Here is a 21106-nt window from a genome sequence, read left to right on the forward strand (position 1 = left end):
ACCCTGCCATTTTGTAGATAAGGAAACTGAGGTCCAGAGAAGTGATTTGTCCAAGATCAACAAAAGTAGTAAATGGAAAATACAGATTCTTTAATCACAGATCCAACAATATTCCCTAGCTTTTCCTAAAATCTAGAAGCTTGTAAAGTTGGTCAGCTACCCAACATTGCCCTATTGTTAAAGTTGAAAGAGACCCTTAATACACAAGGAGAAAATCCATTTACCCAGTAGGCCATACATTCATTCCATCCAGCTAAAAAGAATGGTACCTTCCTTTATAGGTTAATAAGCCAGCATCACAGAGGTTGAAGCGGAGATGCTGGCAGGATAGCAAAGCTTGCCAAGACAAGTATCTGTTTCAAGCCATTCCTCCAGAAAGATTTCCAGCATGACTCAAATAACATCAAGCAGAGAAGGGGGCAAGTCCAGGTATAAGACCAAGCAGTCTTATAGCTGGTTGACCGGAAAGGAAAATCTGCTTCACCAGATCTCAACCTCATCGAATCCTTCACTGACAGTTGGAATAACCTTAACAAGCTCCTCATCCACCTCCCTTATTTCAGAGTTAAAGAAACTGAGGTCTCAAGAGAAAAGTAACTAACCCAAAGTCTAACAAGTAGTAAAAGCATCAGAGCAAGGCCTAGGACCTAGGGCAAGCCACTCACCCCTCACTGCATCCTTGTTTTTGTATGCCCACAAGCTAAAAATGGTTTTTACATTTAAAAATAATCTTCTTGGATTTTAAAACTTAATTTAAAATTTAATAATCATACTACATTTTAAAATGTAAAAGCCATTTTTAGCTTAGAATCTGCAAGAGTAACCAAGATCCCCTGACTCCCCTGGGGGCTCCTTTCACTTGACCATGTGGTATTTCATCATAGATGAGGTGGCATCTCGCCCATGCTTCCGGTCTCTCCTGGTTACTAGTGGACACCTCCAGAGCACAGGTCAGAATGATCATAAGAAATTAGAAATAGGGGATTCTGATATATGTAATGTATCAGAGTATATGTAATAATGTGAATCAGATGAAAAACCCCAAAAGAAGGGGTGCAAAGAGGAGAATAAGAGGGGGAAACGGGCTTGATCTGATTATGTCCCCACTTGGGGGAAGGGGATGTCTGCTTCCAAGTTTCTTACAATAACCTGGGTTTGCCAGACCAGGAACATAATCAGCTCCCTCCTGAGCTAACCTGAACAGTATTGTGTCCCGTTGCAGCATTGTTTCCCAAATGAAGGGCTAAAACCCAAAAGCCTAATTCTCCCCACACCCAGGACTTTGAAGAGCTTGGGGATGCAAGCCATCCCAGATACCACATGTGTTTTCTTTCTCTCTCTCTCTCTCTCTCTCTCTCTCTCTCTCTCTCTCTCTCTCTCTCTCTCTCTCTCTCTCTCTCTCTCTCTCTCTGTAGAAAGAGATCTTCCTTTGAAGACAGCAAGAAATTAAGAATGTAGTGACTAGGCCTTCAAGGTGGGAAACAGAAAGCGAAGGAGAATTCTGAGAGGAGCTATCAGAATACTTGTGTCATGCCCAGGTGCACTCATTGAAGTAAAAGTCCACAAGACACTCCCAGAGCTCTCAGCCTAGCAAAAAGTCTGTCTTCTGGGAGAGGAGGAGGAGCTAGACGTCACTCACTGTGGACATAGATGCCCCGTGGAGTTCCATGGTTGGTGGAGGGGAAAACAATAAATTAAAAGCCAGATAGGTCATCTTCCAGTCCAGTATAAATTAATGCAAACTGCAGATTTAAAATAGAATCAATTATAAGATTCATCATAAAAAATTTTTAAAAGGCAGCAATCTTCGGATTGTACAAAGGCCCCAGGACCGAGAGCTCAGTAGAACCAAGACGCCCTAGGCGTTAAAGCAGGTCTCCGTTGGCACTACCCGCGTGCTGGGCTGACCGCTGATGGTGCGTGAGCCTCGTTCACACGGCGCCTTTTCCTTTAACGTCCAGCTTGCTGCTTGTCTCCGACTGTTTGCTCAGCTGCTCCTCTGTGAAAGTGATGTAGGAGTACACCAGGCTCCCGGCAATACTGTAGAAAACAGAAGTAGCGTTCAATGACCAAGGCAGAGAACAGCTCGAATTTGGGGAGCCTTTATACTCCATTAGTAGCCACTAGGGAGGAGGGGGTGGTGCAAATAGGTGGTACAGTGAACACAGCACCAGCCCTGGAGTCAGGAGGATCTGAGTTCAAATCCAGCCTCAGACGTTTGACGCACTTACTAGCTGTGTGATCATGGGCAAGTCAACCCTAATTACCTTGCCTTCCTGCCCCCCCCCAAATAAATAAAATAACAACTACCATCCTAATTCTTTACTAATAATAACCGTTACTTAGGACAAAGGATGGGATAGCCAGGTGGCCCCACAGAGTACCAGGCTTAGAGTCAGAAAGACTCATCTTCCTGCGTTCCAATCCAGCCTTAGACACTTGCTGGCTGTGTGACCCTACACAAATCACTTAACCTCTCTTTGCCTCAGTTTCCTCATTTGTAAAATGAGCTGAAGAAGGAAAGGGCAAACCACTCCAGTGTCTCTACCAAGAAAACCCCACATGGGGTCACAGAGAGTTGGAAAGGACTGAAAGTAACTGAATGGCAACAAAGGACAGACAAGAACTAGGATTTCGCTGACACTCCCTCTATAAATACAGGTCAGGTTGGCACCTGCTCTGCAACAGTCCTGGGAAGTCACTCAGCACCAAGAAATGACCTGCCCAGGGTCATACAAGCTTTCTGTGTCAGATAAAGGACCCAGATCCAGACTCCATAGCCAGCTCTCACTATTATAACAAGCATCTAATAATGTTACTCAGGGAGACAACATGTTTCAGTAGATAGGGAGATGGGCCTGGGTGAGTCACAAAGCCCAGAAGCATAGAGACCTCTCAAGGACTGGAGAAAATCCTGAGGAAAGATCTGCTCCCCAACACCTCCAGCCCAGCTTCCCCTGCAGGGGCCTTGTATCGAGCAATATGGTATATTGTGTTGTGTTGTGCTATTTGCTATTTTGTTATCCATATATTTCCAGGAACTTCAACTTTGCATCAGCCACAAAGAGGACAGCGTTTGGTGGGAGGTAGACACAATATAAAGTAAAGAAGAGAGCCTGACCCTCTGCCTAAATGTTAGGAATTTTCCTTAGCGGGGTCTCAGACCATGATTTAACTCAAAACGTTTGGACTACAATGAACTCCCTGAAACGGGGAGGAGGGCCATGCTCTGCCCCTATGTTTGACCTAAGCTAATTATTGTAACATGGCATTTCTACTCGTGTATGTGCTCTCTCCCACAGAAGATAATTCCTTGAAAGCTGGGACACTTGCGTTTTTGTTTTTTCTTTTTCTCTGTATCCCTCCGCCTTAGGCACAAAGAGAGCACTTAATAAATGCTAGTCAATTGACTGAGTGATGGCTGAAAGAAAAAGGGCACAAACCAGCTCTGTGTTTAAGGAGTTTACTTTCTACTGGAGCCACCGTGTATCTTCTCTCTCTAATGAACTTCTAACTTTCTTAGAAGTACAGCCCATGCCTTATACAATGTACTCCCCAGCAGTTACTAACATGCTGGCCTCATAGTGGGTCTTCAATATTTACTGAAAGAAAAAGTGAATATAAAAATATGGAAAGAACTGCCAGCTACTCTCCCAGTCTCGGAGGCAAGAAAAGTTGATTCCAGGATAAGACCAACCTGGGACAATTAGAGAATGGCCATTCTAAAGAATGTTACTTAGCATTCTAAAGAGTCTTCTGTGGAATGTTTCTTAGCATTCTAAACACTTTATTTAGCATTAGAATATAACTTAGCATTCCAAAAAGTTCTCCCTAGAAGGTTACTTAGCATGCTAAAGACCCACCTTAGAAGGGTAATTCACAAAGCAGGGTTTCTAAAATCAAAGCCCCAAACCCCCAAGGATCCCAAATTAACTCCAGATCCAAATGGCGGGTTTGTTTTTGGCCCTGGGTTTTGGTTTTTTACATATCCATTCGGATGCTCCTTCAGAGGAAGGAATGGCTTTTCTTAGTTCACTAAATAGATTTGCAGAGTATGCAGGTATTTATATACACACAACCAACCCTGGCTGTCCAGTTAAGGAGCTGAGAGCTCAGATCAGAATGATCCAGCAGAGAGAGGGCAAGGTTCCTTTCCCCACTCAGTCAGAAGGGGGAGCAGGAGAGGGGGAGAATGGGAGGAAGGGGAAGAGGAGAGAGGGTAGGGAGGGGGAAAAGGAGAGGGGAGAAAGGAGAGAGACCCCAGGATTAGAAATTCTAGGGAATGTTTCTTGGGACTCGCAGCCCCAGATAAAGGTAGGTCAATTGTTAACTATCCTACCCTATATCAGTCAGGCAAATCCTCTCTTCCCAAGGAAATTCCGGTTAGGGAAATTTTCTAGAATGCTAATAAAAATGCTGCCTGGGAGATGATGGGGTGGGGGGGAGGAGGGAGAGAAAGCAGGAAAAAAAACTCCAACGAAGTTTCCAGTTTATTCTCATGATCCAGCCCTGCGGGTCCAGTCGAATGTTCTAAAGGTTTTTATTTTTAGATCCCAGGAGCCTAGGGCAATGCCTGGCTATCTTAGGCAGAAGGAAGCAAGACTTGCTGAATTGAAATGATTCTAATTAGAGCAGCAATTCAGTTCCCTAACTTTGGAGAAGCCTAACCAGTTGAAAGGGTTCCCTTTTCACAAGAGTGTTAAGGGGCTGAATGTTGACTCCACATTTTACCACCTGAGTGTGACCTCAGACAAGTCACTAGCCCTCTGTGAGCCTCAGTTTCCCCTTCTGGAAGTTAGGGAAGCCTACTCCCTAACGTGATCTCTGAGCTACCTTCTAGATCTGTGATCCTTGAAGCTGGGCATCGGAAGGGACATATCACCAGGAGAAATAGAGATTTTAGTCTGTACTAGGAAAGGAAACTGAGGACTAGAGGAGGTCATCATCCCTACCAAGCAGCTTGGACTAGTTTGGTTTTTGTTTTTTTTGTTTGGGGGGGGGGGTACACAGGAGGAGCTTACTGCTTATTGACTAGTAGATTCCCCCAATTTTTAGTAACACCCTCCCCACACCAAAATAATAATTTGTTTTCTTTGTAAATATTTCCTAGTTACTCCTCTGGGCATATGCTGTTTCCCCCAACAGAAAGGAAGCTCGTTGAAGGCAGGGACAACTTAATTTTAGTTTTTGTGTCCCTAGCACCTAGCACTGTGATTGGCACACAGTAGGTGCATAATTAATGCTTGCTGAATTGGCTCAAAAAGGATGAGTTTAGGATAGCTGGAATGAGGTGTCCAAGTCAAAGGATGAGGTAGTACAAGGGAAAGCACACTGACTGGAATCAAAGATCATGGGTTCAAATCCTGACTTATACTACCTGTATGACTTTGAGAAGGTCACTTAATTTCTCTGGGCCTTGGTTTCTCAGTCTGTAAAATGGGGGTGGGGGTGTTGGGCCAGTGGCAATTAGGAATTCTGGTGAATAAGTAGCGTTGGACATGGAGTCAAGAAGAACTGAGTTCAAATCCTGCCTCACACATTCAGAAGCTGGGTCACCCTAGGCAAATCACTTCATAACCTTTCTGGGTTTCAGTTCCTTACTGGTGAAATGGGGAAGCTGGACCTGAGGCCCTTAGGGACTCTTCCAGATGTAAATATAAAATCCTATGACCAAATGGCCTCTAAAGATCTGGATCTCTCATGGCATGTATGGCCTAGGTTCAAGTATCACCTCCAACACTACCTGTTTAAGGGTCCCTGAAGAAATCTCCGAACCCCTTCCTCACCAGTCCACTGAGAGGGGCTGGAGGGTCATTACATCCTTTCTGAGTCTAAAGCTAAGATCTCATGATGAGTGTGTTCGTCCTTCGTTGCCGAAGAAGACCATGCCATCAGGGAAATGCATTTGACTTTGTTTTGAGTGAGGGAGCGCTGTGCAGGTCACCAGCCTCACTTTTACTCCAGAGTCATCTGAATCCAGTGACTAGATATTCATCAGGATGGCTGGAGATGACCCAGGATGAGGTAATTGGGGTTAAGTGACTTGCCCAAGGTCACACAGCTAGTGAGTGTCAAGTGTCTGAGGTGAGATTTGTACTCAGGTCCTCCTGACTCCTGCACTGGTGCTCTATCCACTGCACCAGCTAGCTGCCCTACCTCTGCCATATACACTTAATCAATTGCTAAGTCTTTATGATTCTGTCTCCACAACTTCTACATCTACACACTTCTCTCTACTCCCATACAGCGCTCTGAAGTTTAGAATTTCACCTCTTGCCTAAATTAATACAACATTATCCTCAATTTATCTGCTTCCAGTCTCTCTCATCTCTGATCAATCCTTCACAGAGCTGTCAAAAGAATCCTCCTGCAGTGCACATCTTGACCACACCATTCCTTGCTCAAGAAGCTCCAGGAGCTCCCTTTTTGTGACTTTATTCCCATCTGCAATTTTCCATCTTCCATCACTAGGCCCTTGAATGTGTGCATGATCCTCCATGTATGGCATGCTTTTCTTCACATTCTAAGAGGCCTCTCACTTCTTGAAAAATCTGGCTCTCATACTACCTTCTACACTGTCCCTTTCTTGATTCTCTCTTGAAATTTACACACACACACACTCTCTCTCTCTCTCTCTCTCTCTCTCTCTCTCTCTCTCTCTCTCTCTCTCTCTCGCGGTTAACTTGTCTATGTACATTCCACCAGTACAATATTAACTCTTTGAGGACAGAGACCACTTCATTTTTGTCTCTGTAGCTCTAGGATCTTGCACATACTAGGTGCTTAATAAATGTTCATAAAACTAAATTGAACTCTAACGTGTTTCCAGGCCACAGACCACGTGCTCCCTTGTAATGCCACAGTGAAGGCTGGTCACAGAATTTAGAACTAAAAGAAACATTAGTGATCAACCGTCTAATTCAGCTTTTATTTAATGGAGAAGGAATCTGGAAATGGGAAACAACTTGCCTAAGGTCAGTTAAGATTGGAAATATCAAACTAAGTATTCAAACCGATGTCCTTAGATTCATGAATCATGTTATTTTCACCACACCATTTATAGGACTGGGGTAAGGTCAGTTCTATTAAGATATGAGTGACGTGGGTAAGAAGGAAGAAAAAGTCATTGGTCCTGGCACATCCTTTCATATTTAAAACCAACAAGGATAGTTAAAATGCAAAACTGAGGAACTATACCAGCGCTATTCATAAGGCAAGAGCTAAGGAACTGAATGCAAGCTGGCTCAACTAGTCTGTCTTCTGACTTGGGCTCAGCAAACAGTCAGGATCAGAGATGATTCTCACCAATCTACCCTGAATCCCAAAAGGCTTCAAACAAAGGTGAGATTAGCAGGATGGCTACTTGAAGGGAATGTTGTGAGAGTATCCTTGCTCACCCATAGGCTGGCCTAAAGGGAATAAAGGAGCATGGCTGTAAAGGACCTCAGAAACCAATCCCCTTATTTTACAGATGAGAAAATGAGGTCCATTGAAATAAATAAACTGGTCCAAGTTTGTCCAAGTAGTGAACTCTTGAGGTAGGAGTTGAGCTCAGCTCCTCTGACTCCAAAGCCCAAGATCTCTCCACTGTACCCTCTCCTCTGACTCTAAGGTTCTTTCTCATGCAGTCAGAGTTGCTGAATTGACTAGAGACTGACCTGTGACACCTATAGGTGTCATACAAGCTTGTCAGACAAGGCTGTACCTTGTCTGAGCCTCAACTTCCTTATCAACAAAATGGGCATTACAGAGCCTCCCATACCTAGCTCACAGGGCTATTATAGGGTTCAAAAGATGCCATGTATATAAGAAGCCATTGCAAACTTTACAGCCTTAAAGCATTATACAAATGTGAGTTATAATCTTCCTCATTATTGTATGCTTATGGTCACACAGGCTAAATATGAATTAAAACTGTATACCAAGTAATTTAGGAGAAGGGCAGTAAGAGACCAGGAAATCAGGAAAGGCTCCAGGGCAGAGGGAGCTGCTCAGCTGCTCCCAGCAGACAGCCAGGGCTCCCCAGGGGGTGCACCTGTGGTGAGGAGACCAGGGGTAGCCCAGGCAAAGTTGGGAAGACAGAAAAAGGGGCAAGGAGCAACAGTCTGACTGGTATTCAGGTGTGGGAGGGAGAAAAGAGAAATCAGTCTGGAACAAGGGGCTTGTGGGGGAGGGGGAAGTATGACTTCAAATTCCAAAGAGGGGCTGCCTTTTATCCTAGAGGCGATGGGGATGCGCAGTAAGAAAATCATCGGCCAAGATGGAGCACAGAGCATGAGTGTGGCGAGAGAGCTGAGGCAGAGAGGCCAGTGAGAAGGCTAGGGCAGTGTCCTGGTGGTGGCTGTGAGAATGGAGAGAAGGCACAGGCACAGGAGAGAAAGGGGGACATTGAGAAACTGATTATGTCCGAGGGGTGTGGGGGAGGAAAGAGCTGAGGATGAGCCTGAGGCTGGGAACCCCAGGACGGTGAGGAAGGTGCCTGGACAGGAAGAGGGAAGGGCTGGGAGTGGAGGGAAGGAACCAGGGAAGACACTAACAAACGACTTCTTTGGGTGTTCTAGGCAAACACCATCTTCAGCACTGATGGAGCGAGAGCCCTCAGCCCTCCCTCATTCAAATCAAAGTCAACTGTCAGTCATGGCCTCATTCCCTGATGCCACGGTCCTCTTTGAAAACAAAGGACAAACATAACAATAATGGAGTGAGAGAAAAAACAAATCAATTTTTGTTCACTGAAAATGAAAATTAAGTTAAGAAATAACTGAAAATATAAAAATATGTATGTATGTATGTATGCCTTACTGAAGGCAACAAGTGTTTGACCTTCATGGCACTTGATGTTTACTGACTAACTGATGAAACTGACCCTTCCCATTTAGAAATCTAGACTTTTTGCCCCTTTTTTATCCTTAGCCTTTAGCACAGTGTCTACACACGATAAGGGCTTCATAAATGTTTACTACAGCTAGGTGGCGTTGTGAATAGAGCGCAGGCTCTGAAGTTAGGAGTTCAAATCTGATCTCATAAACTTACTAGCTGGGTGACCCTGGGCAAGTCACTTAACCCTGACTGCCCCTAAACGAATGAATGAATGATTTGCTAATTGGGTAAGAGAATTACATAATGTTATTGACAGAAGGAACCTTGGCAGTTACCTAGTCCTAGGATCAAAAAGATCTGGAGCAGCAAGGAAGCTTAGGAGAAAGAGAAGAAGCATTTATACAGCCCCTACTGTGTACCAGGCTGTCCTAAGTAGATTTTTTGCATATATTATCTTATGTGATCTTAGAGGACCAGCCCACCACCCTCCCTGTTCTAACAAATGAGGAAAAGGAGGTCAAAGAGAAAGTCACTTTCCCACGGTGACCCAGGCTGCATCTTTTGAGTCCAAATCTGGTCTTACTACCACTGATATTTGCCCTGACAGACACTACATTTATACTCTATTTTATAAGTATTTTAATTATTTTCTATTCACTTTATATCACATTTTTACATTTCTAGTGGCTTCGTGGTCCTAAGTCCCTTTTACAGATAAAGATGCCCAGGCCCAGAAGCAGGAGAGGGGGCAATGTTCTAAGGCTCACAAAGTGAGGGTGAGGCTCCAGGCTCTCTACTATTCCTCACTCTTTCTTCTGGCTGAACAAACTTCAGGAAATATGGTCTGGACACAGAGATCTGGGTTCAGATCCCACCACTGACACTTAATACCTCTGGGACCTGAGGCAAGTCTCTTTACCTCTCTGAGCCTTAGTTTCCTCATCTGTAAAAGGAGGAGGTGGTTGGTCCTGGATGACCTGGGAGGTCTCTCCTATCTGGGATCCAAAGACCTTCTGGTACACAGCTGGTAAGCCACAGAGGCAGGAATGGAAACCAGGTCTTTTGGACTTAACAGTCATTGCCTCATTCCTAAGTGTTTCTCCTCAGATGCATCCACCCCCTCCCCCCCAGTCCCATCACCAGGGTTCACCTGTCAATAATGATTTGCTTACCTGATATTTAATCCAATGAAATTGGTCCATGTGAAAATATAGTCTCCACCAAAGACCATTCCAATATAAGTTATTAAAATATTCTGAAAAGAAAGAATCAAGATTTTACTTAGTTTTTGGATCTCCTTCCATCATCTTTTCCTATACTTGTGCTTAACGCACGCACGCACGCACGCACGCACAGAGAGTGAGAGCCAAAATGCAGAAGGAGGAAGGCTGGGTTCACCAGTCACCGCTATGTCCCCTGAAGGTAAATATTTTCACCAAGGCTTTTGGAGATACCAAACATTATCTTGCCCGAGGCCTGGCTGACATTATCTATCACACTGAGCAAACACAGATGCCTCAAGGCAAGGACATCCTGGCAGATCTGTCAGCCACAGGGACTAAGGGGAACTGGGATTTTTTCCAAAGAAAAGTCAAAGTCCTAATCGACAAAACTGGGAGGACCGCTTCCCTTTCTGAATATCTAAACACATTTTCCCCAATTTTTCTACATCAGCCTGAGGCATTTTGATCATGAGACATACTTTGGGAGTTGCTATTGGAATGAAAAGTTTCTCTACCTAAGAACACCCAAGCAGGTCCAGACAACTCTGCTGGGAAATTGAATAATTTTTATTTAAAAAAAAAAGTTTTCTTGTTTTCTGATGAAACTGTCTTAATCTCCAGGCCTCCAAAGTGGGTGGTGGGGGAGATAAGCATTCTCTCTTTTTTAAAAACAATATGTTTTCCCACCTGTCTTCAGTCACTTTGGCCTCTCTCCTCTCCTTCCCTCTGGAAATAACGAATGCCTGAGGGGGGAAAGGGATAGGGGGAGGGGAAGATGTTGATGGAAGAAGAAAAACCATGTCATTGAAACATCTAAAAAATGCCCAGAAGATCAAAGGTCAGAAGGGGCCACAGGCTAGTCAGAACACAGCTGGTTAAATGCAGTGGTGAACAGAGAATGGGACCTGGGATATCACTGGCACAGAGGATCCCCTATGAGGAAAAACCAGTGGAGTCTGGCACCTTCTCTACAGCTTATAAAGAGTTACCTGGGACGCTGAGAGCTTAAGTCCCTTGCTCAGGGTCACACAGATACATTAAATACTAGGTGGTATAGTACATAAAGTGCCAGCCCTGGAGTCAGGAAGACCTGAGTTCAAATCCAGCCTCAGACACTTACTAGCTGTGTGACCCTGGGCAAATCACTTAACCCTGTTTGCCTCAGTTTCTTCATCTGCAAAACAAACTAGAGAAAGAAATGGCCAACCACTCCAGAATCTTAGCCAAGACAACCCAAAAAGGGGCCACAGAGACTTGGATATGACGGAACAAGAACAAACAGAACCAGATATTTGTAACAGATTCATGCTTCCCTATGCAACCTTTTTTCTGCCTTTTCTAAATGATTGCCAAGTTCATGATTTTAAAAAGAAAAAAAGATAAGGAATATGAAATCACTTTGTAAAGTAGAAAACTCTTGTGTATGTGTCAGTGGTTAATACTACTTGATTAATATTATTGTTAAGAAAAATAAAATTAACAGACAAAATGTTAAAATAATAATAGTGGGGATGAGTCACTAGGAAGTAGGTGATATGGTAGAAAGTGAAAAAGAAAGAAAGGAAAAGAAAGGAAGGAAGGAAACTTAAAAGAAGGAACACTAAATGTCTCCATATTCTAACTAGAATCTCAAAGAGCGGGGAAGGGATAAATCAGAGGCCATTTTTGTGGTAATAAAAAAAATGGAAACAAAGCAAGTTCCTGTCAATTGGGGAAAAACTGGGAAAATGGTGATGAAGACTTGGAAGTAATATGAGGCCACTGAACTATAAGAAATGAGCAAGTGAGAGAAGCACAAGAAAACTTGTATGAATTGTTGCAGAGCAGACTAAGCAAACCCAGAAGAATGATACATAATTGTAACAATGTAACTGAAAACAATACCGAAAAGCAACTGATCTCAGATTCGTTGCAGCAGCCAGGTGGCACCACAGTGGCTTAGAGGGTTGTACTTAAAGTCAGGAAAACCTGAGTTCAAATCCTGCTTATAACCTACATGACCCTGAGCAAATCTGCCTCAGTTTCCTCATTTAGAAAATGGGGTTAAATAAATCACCTCTGTCCCAGTTTTGTCAGAGAATCAAATGAGATAACATGTAGGAGCACTCTGCTCACCTTAAAGCTTATATAAATGCCAGCTATTAATTAAAGGCAAAGACTCATCTTGATCCAAAACAATAAAACAACATACTCACTTTTTCCCAAGGTGCAGAATGTCCAACACTTTGTCAGAATATGTTGCCTCATTTGCTTAACAGTTTCATTTATATCACAGGAGAGAAGGCTTTAGTGGGGCATTTAAGGGAGAGGTGGTATCTTAGGAAGTTACTGCGATGTCACACCCAAAAGCATTGATCATTATTTTTCAAGTTTTTAAAGACTGGGCAGAGAGGACATGTTAGGTCACATACTGAGAGTTGGCCACCCATTCAAATTGTCTCATTTTACAGATGAAGAAAGCGAGGCCCAAAAGAGGTCCATCAAATTATCTAAGGTCACAAAGATTATTAACAAACAGCCAAGCCAAGATTCCAACTGAGGTCCCTGCCTCCAAATGCATCCCTCTTTCCACTGTACCACAAATTGGAAGAGGCTGGAAATACTTGTGATTGTACAAACTAAACTCCACCAAAGTCTGAATTGCTTCGATGGAAGGTGCTGCCCAAGGATGTAATGTTGGCACTTAAGTGCTTCTCAGCTGGATCACCCTCTGAACCTGCAGAGAGAGAAGGTTTGGGCTGACATGGATGACAGCCCCGCCCCCTTCCCCAGTGCCTGTGCTCTTTCTCTTCTGGAAAGATAGGGCTTCCTGCTCCGTAACCTTCTTGTTCTTACAGCAACCTCCTCATAAAGCCAAGCAGAGCTGGGACAGCTCCCTTGGGGTTCACTCAATGGTGGCCACGGTTCCTGCCTATAGACATTTTGTTTCTAGCTTTCCTGGGCAGTACACACAATTGCCTTCATTACCAGATTAATTTAGAGCACTGTTCACACTAACGCTCCATCTCCATGGTTTCCATTCACAGTCCTTCTGGAGCTCCAGTCCCTGGCCAGCTCCCCAAACAAGTTTGGATGGGTAATCAAGACACCATGGGAAAGCCCCACAGGGCAGACCCCCCTGATCCAGTCCCTCCCTTCCCCCTACTGTCACCAGATGGGATGGCAGGAGGGAAACTGCAAGATCTCTTAGACATCAGAATCTACTGCCTTCCTTCCATCTGGTCATGCACCTTTGTGTCTTATATGATTTTAAAATAATAAAATATATAATATATAATACTTACATAGTAATTAAAGGTTTAAAAAGTGCCTTATCTATGTTTTCTCAATAGATTTCCTTCAACTACCCTGCTGAGGAATGCTGTTATTAACCCCATTTTACAAATGAGGAAACCAAGGCAGCTAGAGGTTATGTGACTTGCCCAAGGTCATAAAGCTTGAACATGTCTGAGGCAGGATTTGAATTCGGGGCTAGAACCTGTTGCCCTGATACAAGCCCATGAGGACTCCCAGCCCTGTCATCTGCCTCGCCATAGCATCCTCAAAGCCACCAGACCTTTCCATCTGCCCTGCAGCTGAGTCCTCCTATGAGTACCATCTGCCCTCTGAAAGCTCCCTGAAATGAGCCTGAAATGGCACATAGCAAAAATTTAACAGGAGAGTCAATTTTCCAATTTACTGTTTATCTCTCTTTGGGCATAGGAAATGGCCAGAGGTGAGGCGAGGAGATTATGGCTAGTGGTCATTCTTGAGGTTGCCTTAAAAAGTAACACAACAGCATGTCTCCTGCAGTTGTACAGAGGTGATGGACCACAGGTGCAGAATAAGGCAGACATTTTCAGATGGTGGACATGCGGATTGTTACTTATCTTACAAGGAAGGGTTCTGTGGGGCAGGGGACAGATGGACATCACTGGGAGTGACAGTGAGGAATGAATGAGTGATGTATGAGTGAACGACAAAGCCCTAATGGGCCAAGCTGTGATGGGGATTCAAATGCAAAAACAAAGAAAGGATGTTAAAAAAGAAAAAGATGATCAATGAACAAACATCCATAAAACACATTTTGAAAACCTTCTGTATCACAGTCATTTGCCAGCTCTCAGCAGGTTTTGTGCCCAGGCTTAGGGAGTTCATTTTCGAGCAGAAACATTTTTCACTGAATCTGCCCCCTAAAGGAACAGAACCTTCCTAACTCACCTTAATACAGCCAACGATGGTGGTAGTCAGAGCAGAGTTATACTGCGTGCACAGCACTGTAGCGTACATCAAGATGAACCTGATGGAGAGATAGAAGGTGCGTTACCAGCCAAAATCTGCCTTCCTCTCATCCCTCCCCTTCTGCCAGTGTCTGACAACATCTCCTGCTGGGACGCTGCTTCTCTGGGTCCTTCACTAAAGGTCCTCCACCTGAGAGGCAGTGTAAAGCAATGGAAACAAGATGGAACTTGGAGTCAGGAGCCCTGGGTTCGAATCCTATCTCAGATACTTATTAGAAGGGAGAGGAGAAAGTGGGCTGCTTTCCTATGGGAAACACATAACGCTTTTAATGAAATTATCTCCCCTCTGCCCCTCAAGCTTCTCCTTGAAACTAAGGCCCATCTTTTGGATCCTAATACCCTTCTCTCTCCAAAAGAATTAAAGTTGCCTGTCACTGAAAAGTCAATGCTGAGGCCCAAGGTGGATAGAGTTACATGGGTTTTACACACTGTATTCCCTGATTGAATGGCAACTCCTAGAACAGAAGGGACCATTTTATTATTTTTTTTATTTTTGATGGGGTCTAGAACCTGTTTGGAGTCACAAGGGAACTCAGAGCATCTACAGCAAGGGTGGAGAGCCTGTGGCCTCAAGGCCACAACTTCTGTGAAGAACAAATCCCCTTCATAAAAGGATTCCCCACCCTGATCCAGATCAACCTCTTCATTTTATAATTGAGAAAACTGAGGTCTAGAGAAGGGAAGGTAGGTGGCCTAGTCGATAACACACCCAGTTTGGAATTCGGAAGACACATCTTCATGAGTTCGAATCTCACCTCAAACACTTACTAGCTGTGTGACCCTGGGCAAGTCACTTCACCCTATTGGCCTCAGTTTCCTCATCTGTAAAATGAGCTAGAGAAGGAAATGGCAAACCACTCTAGTATCTTTACCTACAAAATGTCAAATGGGGTCATGAAGAAACAGATACAACTGGAAACGACTCAACAACAATCCTCAGGATGTCCAGAGAAATCAGGGCAGACTGCATTGCCCAATGGTGGAGCAATGGACAAAGTGGCCTTTTCAGAGTCCAATCTGGACTTCCTGCAAGCCACTGGCACCATTTTGAAAGCTAAGCCCAAATGCACGGGCTGCCCCCAGAGGCTGTGCTGCTCTGCACTGCTGAGCTTTAAACAAAGGCTGCATGGCGGACCCCCATGGACAAAGTTGGAGAAATGGTCTGGGTTTCTGTATGGGTGAAATGGGTGGCCTGAGAAAGCCCTGTCCTGCAAATGCAAAGCCAGCAGCAATAACATTCTGGTCAATGAAATGAAGTAGAGAAAGTAAAACACTCCACAAATCTGACAGTGGTATATGAATGCCAGCTAGGGACCTTGGGTTATGCAGTCGTTTTCAGTTGTGTCCAAATCTTAGTGACCCTATTTGGGTTTTTTTGGCAGAGATACCAAAGTGGTCTGCTATTTCCTTCTCCAGCTTATTTGATAGATGAGGAAACTGAGGCAAACAAGGTGAAGTGATTTGCCCAGGGTCACACAGCTACTAGGTGTATGAGGTCATGTTTGGACTCAGTTCTACCCAACTCTGGCAGGACTCCAGTGCACTCCTTAGCTGTGTTCTCCCTTAGGAATATCAAATTTATTAAAAGCTATACTTTTGTAGATCACAGCTCTGGAAGGGATTGTAGGCTCATAGAGTTAGGGCTGGAAGGACCCTCTGAGGTTATCTGGTCCACCCCCACATTTTAAAGTTGAAGCAATGGAAGTTGGGAGGTTAAGCCCAAGGTGACACAGATAGTAAATGTCCCAGGTAAGATCTGAACTCAAATGCTCTGTCTGCAGATCCAGCTCTTTCCCCCTCACCACTCTGTCAGTGACTCAAAGGGAGCACTATAGCTTGAGGCCTGAATCTAGCCCCATCTGTCCCAAGGATCACAGAGAGATCACAGAGCTGGAAAGGATCATCCAATCCAACCACCTCATTCTGCAGGTAAGGTTCAGGCAGCTTGTGACTTTGACAATACATCCAAGATAGGATTCAAATCCAGGTCCTCTCACTCTAGGGTTAGTGCTCTTTTTTCTCTGTAGCACTCTCTCTGGCCTGTCTCCACCATGACGAGCTCTTTTAAGGAGCCAATTAAGTCTGTTCATTGCCAGCTCTAAGAGACATGAAGAAGGGAGGGGAAGGCCTCTTCCAAGACTTCATGGGATGTGGTAAAAGACCCTGGATTGGGAGTCAATGACCTGGGTGTGAATCCTGGTTCTGTAGGACAATGGCTGGGACACTTTTTCTCTTCTAGGCCTCACTTTCCTCATGTTTTAAATGATGGGACTGGACCAGAAGGACTCAAAGGCCCCTTTCAGCTCTAAAATCCTATAATACATGAAGGTGGGGCACAGGAGAGATTATCATTCCTCTAAGAAAGCAAACTTCAAGACCAACAGCAGCAGAAAGTCCAAAACAAACACTTACCCCATCACACAGGACAGTGTGAACTGCAGAAGGAACAAAGTGTCAGCCCAGCCATCGTACTCTATTGCCTGCAAAACACAAGCAAACCCTCAGTTTTCGAGCTGAACCTCCTTCCCAGTGCCCATCAGCCACTGGTTCCCAGAGCACCCTAGGGCATTCCAAGGACAGCAGAACCAAGCAGCAGCCACTGAGAACTGCCCCACTCCCACCTTCTCCATATGGCACTGGGGAGAGCTTTGGATTCACTCTCTCTCCTCCCCACAGGGAAACAACTTGAGACCTGTCAGAAGGTGCCAGCCCTATTGGGCTGACTCAAAAGTGTGTTTGGCTAATCTCACTAATAATTCCTCTCCAGATGGTATCCAACGTACACGAAGGAAATATTTTCAGAAGCAGGAAAAAGTGATGTTTTCCTTCCACACACACTGGAGTGTAGGAATTTCAGGGCAAAAGAGATCTAGATATCCAACAATAGTTTTAAGAAGGAAAATTCTTGGAATAAGGTCTTAAAAAAAAGGTCTCTCCATTAGGGAGAAGAATGAAGTGGCTCCATCGTAAATGATCACCTAACCAGAGGACAAATACAAGAAAACAAATCCCCTCCTTTCGCTGGCTCAGTATCCTCATCTATGATAGGGTTGGGCTTGAAGACCCCCAAGGTCCTCAACAGCAAGGACGAATTCTTCACCTTTCTGTGAGCAATGGGCCCCTTTGGCAATCTAGGAGAACCTAGGAGTCTCTTCTCAGAACTATGTTTTCAAATGCACAAAATAAAGGAATGCAGGCAGATAGAGATTAAGGGACTTGCCCAGGGTCATAAAGCTAGTAAGTATGTGTGACACAATTCAAACTCTGGTCTTCCTGATGCCAAGTTCAGAGCCCTAGACCAGGTGGCTGCTTTGCTAGGCATTGTTGGACTGTTTGTACTGGCTGTTGTTCCCCCTTTCCCCCAAGTGTCCCTGTGCATCCACCTCTAAGGATCTCTGGCTTCTTTCAAAACTCAGCTCCAACTCAGCCTTCTGCAGGATGCCCTTCCTGTGGCCCAGCTATTAGACCCTTTCTCTCTAAGTTTGTGGTTCATCTCTTCTGCTACATTGTCTCCCCAGTAGACTGGGAGTTCCCTGAGGACGAGGACCGGCTTTGCTCTTTCTTTGTAGCAAATGTCTGACATATAGTAGGCTCTTAAGTAAGTGGTTACTGACTGACTGAAAGTTGTACAGCAAGACAGCAAGCAGTGGCAGGGGCTCCCAAAACTTCAGGGCAGGCCTGATGATCCGCCATGCTCTTGTTTTCCAAGAACCAGCCAAGAGAAGAGTGCAGATGATGAGCACCAGGAGGTGCAGCTAACAGGGCAGGGATTCTGCTGGCTGCAGTTAGTCAGTCCTTCAGGCCATCTGACTACCACAAGGTGGGGCCAGATTTTAATTTGTGTCCTTGGAGAGAAGACCTACTGTGCTAAAATCATGGCTCATGGAAAATGAAATGAGGCCAGGGGGAAAAAATCAAGGCCTGGGCAGTCCGAAGATGGCCATCAAAGCTTGGCAGGGGAAATGGCATCCACCAAGGGTGGAGATGGAAGGAAAATGGGGGCTATGAATATAAAAGAATACTATGGAATGGCCAATGGAAAGATCACAGAATTAGGATTGGGAGGGAACTTCGAAGTCAACCCACCCCACCTTCTTATCTTACAGATGAAGAAACTGAAGCCCCAAAAGTAAAAAAATTAGTGGAGAGAAATCTTCCTTACAAGACTGTGTTGTAAGATCTGATGCAGATGGGGCGAGCAGAACCAGGAGAACAATCTATACAATAATCACATTAACGTGCAAATAAGCAACACAGAGAGATACAAAAGGAAGCATGACATGAAGGAGAGAGCCCTGGACCTGGAGTTAGGAAGACCCAGGTTCAAATCCCACCTCAGGTACTTATAAGCTGTGTCACTCAGGGCAAGTCACTTAACTGCAGTTTCCTGCAGAGATTCCTCATCTGTTAAATGGAAATAATAATGGCACCTCCTACCTAATAATAATATAGTCATGATAAGTCCTACCCTGAGGAGTAGCTGGGAAGATCCAGTGAGATAACAGATGGAAAGTGCCCATAGAAATGTGACCTCTTCTGACAAGAAGCCTGTTCGATGTACTAACTAATCTTAGGTCCAGGCTTGATACTGGCATATAAAAGGTTTGTAGTAAATGTGGACTGATTGAGTTAACTTTAAGGTTTTCAAAACACTTTATATGTTATTTCATTTCAAGTAACTCATAATCTCCCAAATCCAGTGTCCTCAATGGTGATAGTGGTACCTATTTGTAAGGGCTGTGGAAAAGGGAGAGAGAGGGAGAGGGAGAGAGAGAGAGGTAGAGGGAGAGGGAGAGGGAGAGGGAGAGGGAGAGGGAGAGGGAGAGAGAAGGCATTTTGTCTCCTTTTGTTGTCATTTAAACAGTTAGTCGTGCCTGACCCTTGGTGATCCCATTTGGGATTTTCTTGACAAAGATATTGGCGTGATTTTGCCATTTCCTTCTCCAGCTCATTTGACAGATGGGGAAACTGAGACCAAAAGAGTGAAGCGACTTGCCCAGGGTCACACAGCTAGTATCTAAGATCCAATTTGAATTCAGGTCCTCCTGACTCCAGAGCTGGCATTCTAGCCACTGTGCCACCTGCCTGCCTTTTTGTCCCCCTTTAAGTGTTATATAAAGGTTGGCCATTATTGATCTTAGAAAGAGTGCTGGATTTGGGAGTCAGAGGACCAGGGCTCAGAGCGCCCCTCTACCATTTGCTATCCAAGCAATACTGGCTAAGTCCTTCCATCTACCTTCACCTCATTTTCCTCATCTGTAAAATAAGGGTTTGGAGTCAATGGCCTACCTTCCAGCCCAATTCATGACCCCGAGTCATGGGATGGATTCTGGGAAGACAACCAGGAAGCTGGTCAGGGTGGCTTTGAGCCACCCTCCTTCCTGTTAGTCTCAGTGTACCTGCTTAGGGCAGGGACATTTCCTTTCCTGCTCTGACCCAGGAGTTTAGCCAAGATACCCACCATGAGTCTGGGCTCTCTGCAACCCCTGAGGAGCCCTTTCCAAAGCACTTGGCCTCGGGGCACCATGGGGCAAAATGTTAAATAAGAACCACTGAGTAGGTCAGAAGAAAGGAGGCTGATTCTGCAGTGGGGAGGGCCTGGGTTCAGATCCCACCTGCTGATGTTCCCTAACCTGGGAGATCTTGGGGAGAGGACACTTTCCCTCTCTGGGCCTCAGTTTTCTTATCTGTAAATGGGAAGGCTTGGACTAGTTGCTCCCTGAGGTCCCTTCTGGCTCATGCTACATCACAGCAATTGAAAGTCCACAAAGTCCAGCTACCACCCTGAGGTAAACAGTACAGGTGTTCTCATCTCCATTTTACAGATAACAAAACTAAGGCTCTGAGAGGCCATAGAACCATAGACCTGGAAGGGATCAAAGAGGTGGCTGAGTTTGATGTTCTCATTTTACAGGAATGAGAGGAAACTGAGGTCCAGGGAGGTTAAGGTCAGTCAATCAATCAATAAGCATATATTAAGCACCTACTAGCCAGGTACTATGCTAAGCCCTGGGAATACAAAGAGAGACAAAAGAAAGTCCCTGCAACAGAAAGAATACTGGGGGATAGAAGAGGGGCTGGGGAAGGCTGCCAGTGGAAGATGGGATTTGAGTTGGGACTTAGAGGAAGCCAGGAGGTCACTGGTTGGAGAGGAGGAGGTAGAGCATTCCAGGAAAGGGGGAAGGGTGGGCAGCAGAGAAAATACCCAGAGCCAAGAGACAGAGGTCTTCCTGTTAGAACAGCCAGGAAGCCAGTGTCATTGGGTCCAAGAGAACATGGAGGGAATAGGAAGCCTGGAAAGACAGGAAGGGGCAGGTTAGGAAGGGCTTGGAAAGTCAGAGCATTTAGCATTGGATCCCCCAGGCTCTAAGGAGCTCCTGGAATTTATTGGGAGAGAGGGAGGGAGGCATGGTCAGACCTGAGTGGCTAAGTGGAGGATGGATTGGAGTGGGGAGGGGCATGAAGCAGGCAGAACCCTCCCCCCACAACAACTATTGCAGCAGTGTAGGTGTGAGGTGATAAAAGACCATGATGCTCCCCCACCATGATGGCGCAGTGGCAGAGGAAGAAGGGGGCCTGAAGAAATGGACAGGCATTGGCAGGAGCTTGGCTATGGTGGAGGGGAAAGAGAGTGAGGCTCCCAGATTGACTCCTGGGTTCTGAGCCTGGAAGGTATTGTCCTCTACAGCACTAAAAAAGTAGGAGGGGGAAGGACAAGAAGCTGTGTTTTGAGCATGTCTAGCTTAAGATGTCCACTGACATCTAGTTCAAGATGTCTGAAAG

The 21106-nt window shown here is 45.0% G+C and overlaps 1 protein-coding gene across 1 annotated transcript in view; it reads right to left on the reverse strand.

The window, feature by feature from the left end:
- Window positions 1-1708: 1708 nt before the first annotated feature.
- Window positions 1709-21106, reverse strand: part of SLC35D1 (solute carrier family 35 member D1) — a 53551-nt gene continuing 34153 nt past the window's right edge. Inside the window, exons 9-12 of the mRNA XM_072649784.1 lie at window positions 16736-16803; window positions 14244-14322; window positions 9993-10075; window positions 1709-2040 (exon numbers count right to left, since the gene is read on the reverse strand). Coding sequence (XP_072505885.1) covers window positions 1932-2040; window positions 9993-10075; window positions 14244-14322; window positions 16736-16803 — 339 coding nt within the window. The 3' untranslated portion in view covers window positions 1709-1931. The remainder of the gene's footprint in view (window positions 2041-9992; window positions 10076-14243; window positions 14323-16735; window positions 16804-21106) is intronic.

This window comes from Notamacropus eugenii, chromosome 2 (genome assembly GCF_028372415.1).
Source record: "Notamacropus eugenii isolate mMacEug1 chromosome 2, mMacEug1.pri_v2, whole genome shotgun sequence".
NCBI classification, from domain to species: domain Eukaryota; kingdom Metazoa; phylum Chordata; class Mammalia; order Diprotodontia; family Macropodidae; genus Notamacropus; species Notamacropus eugenii.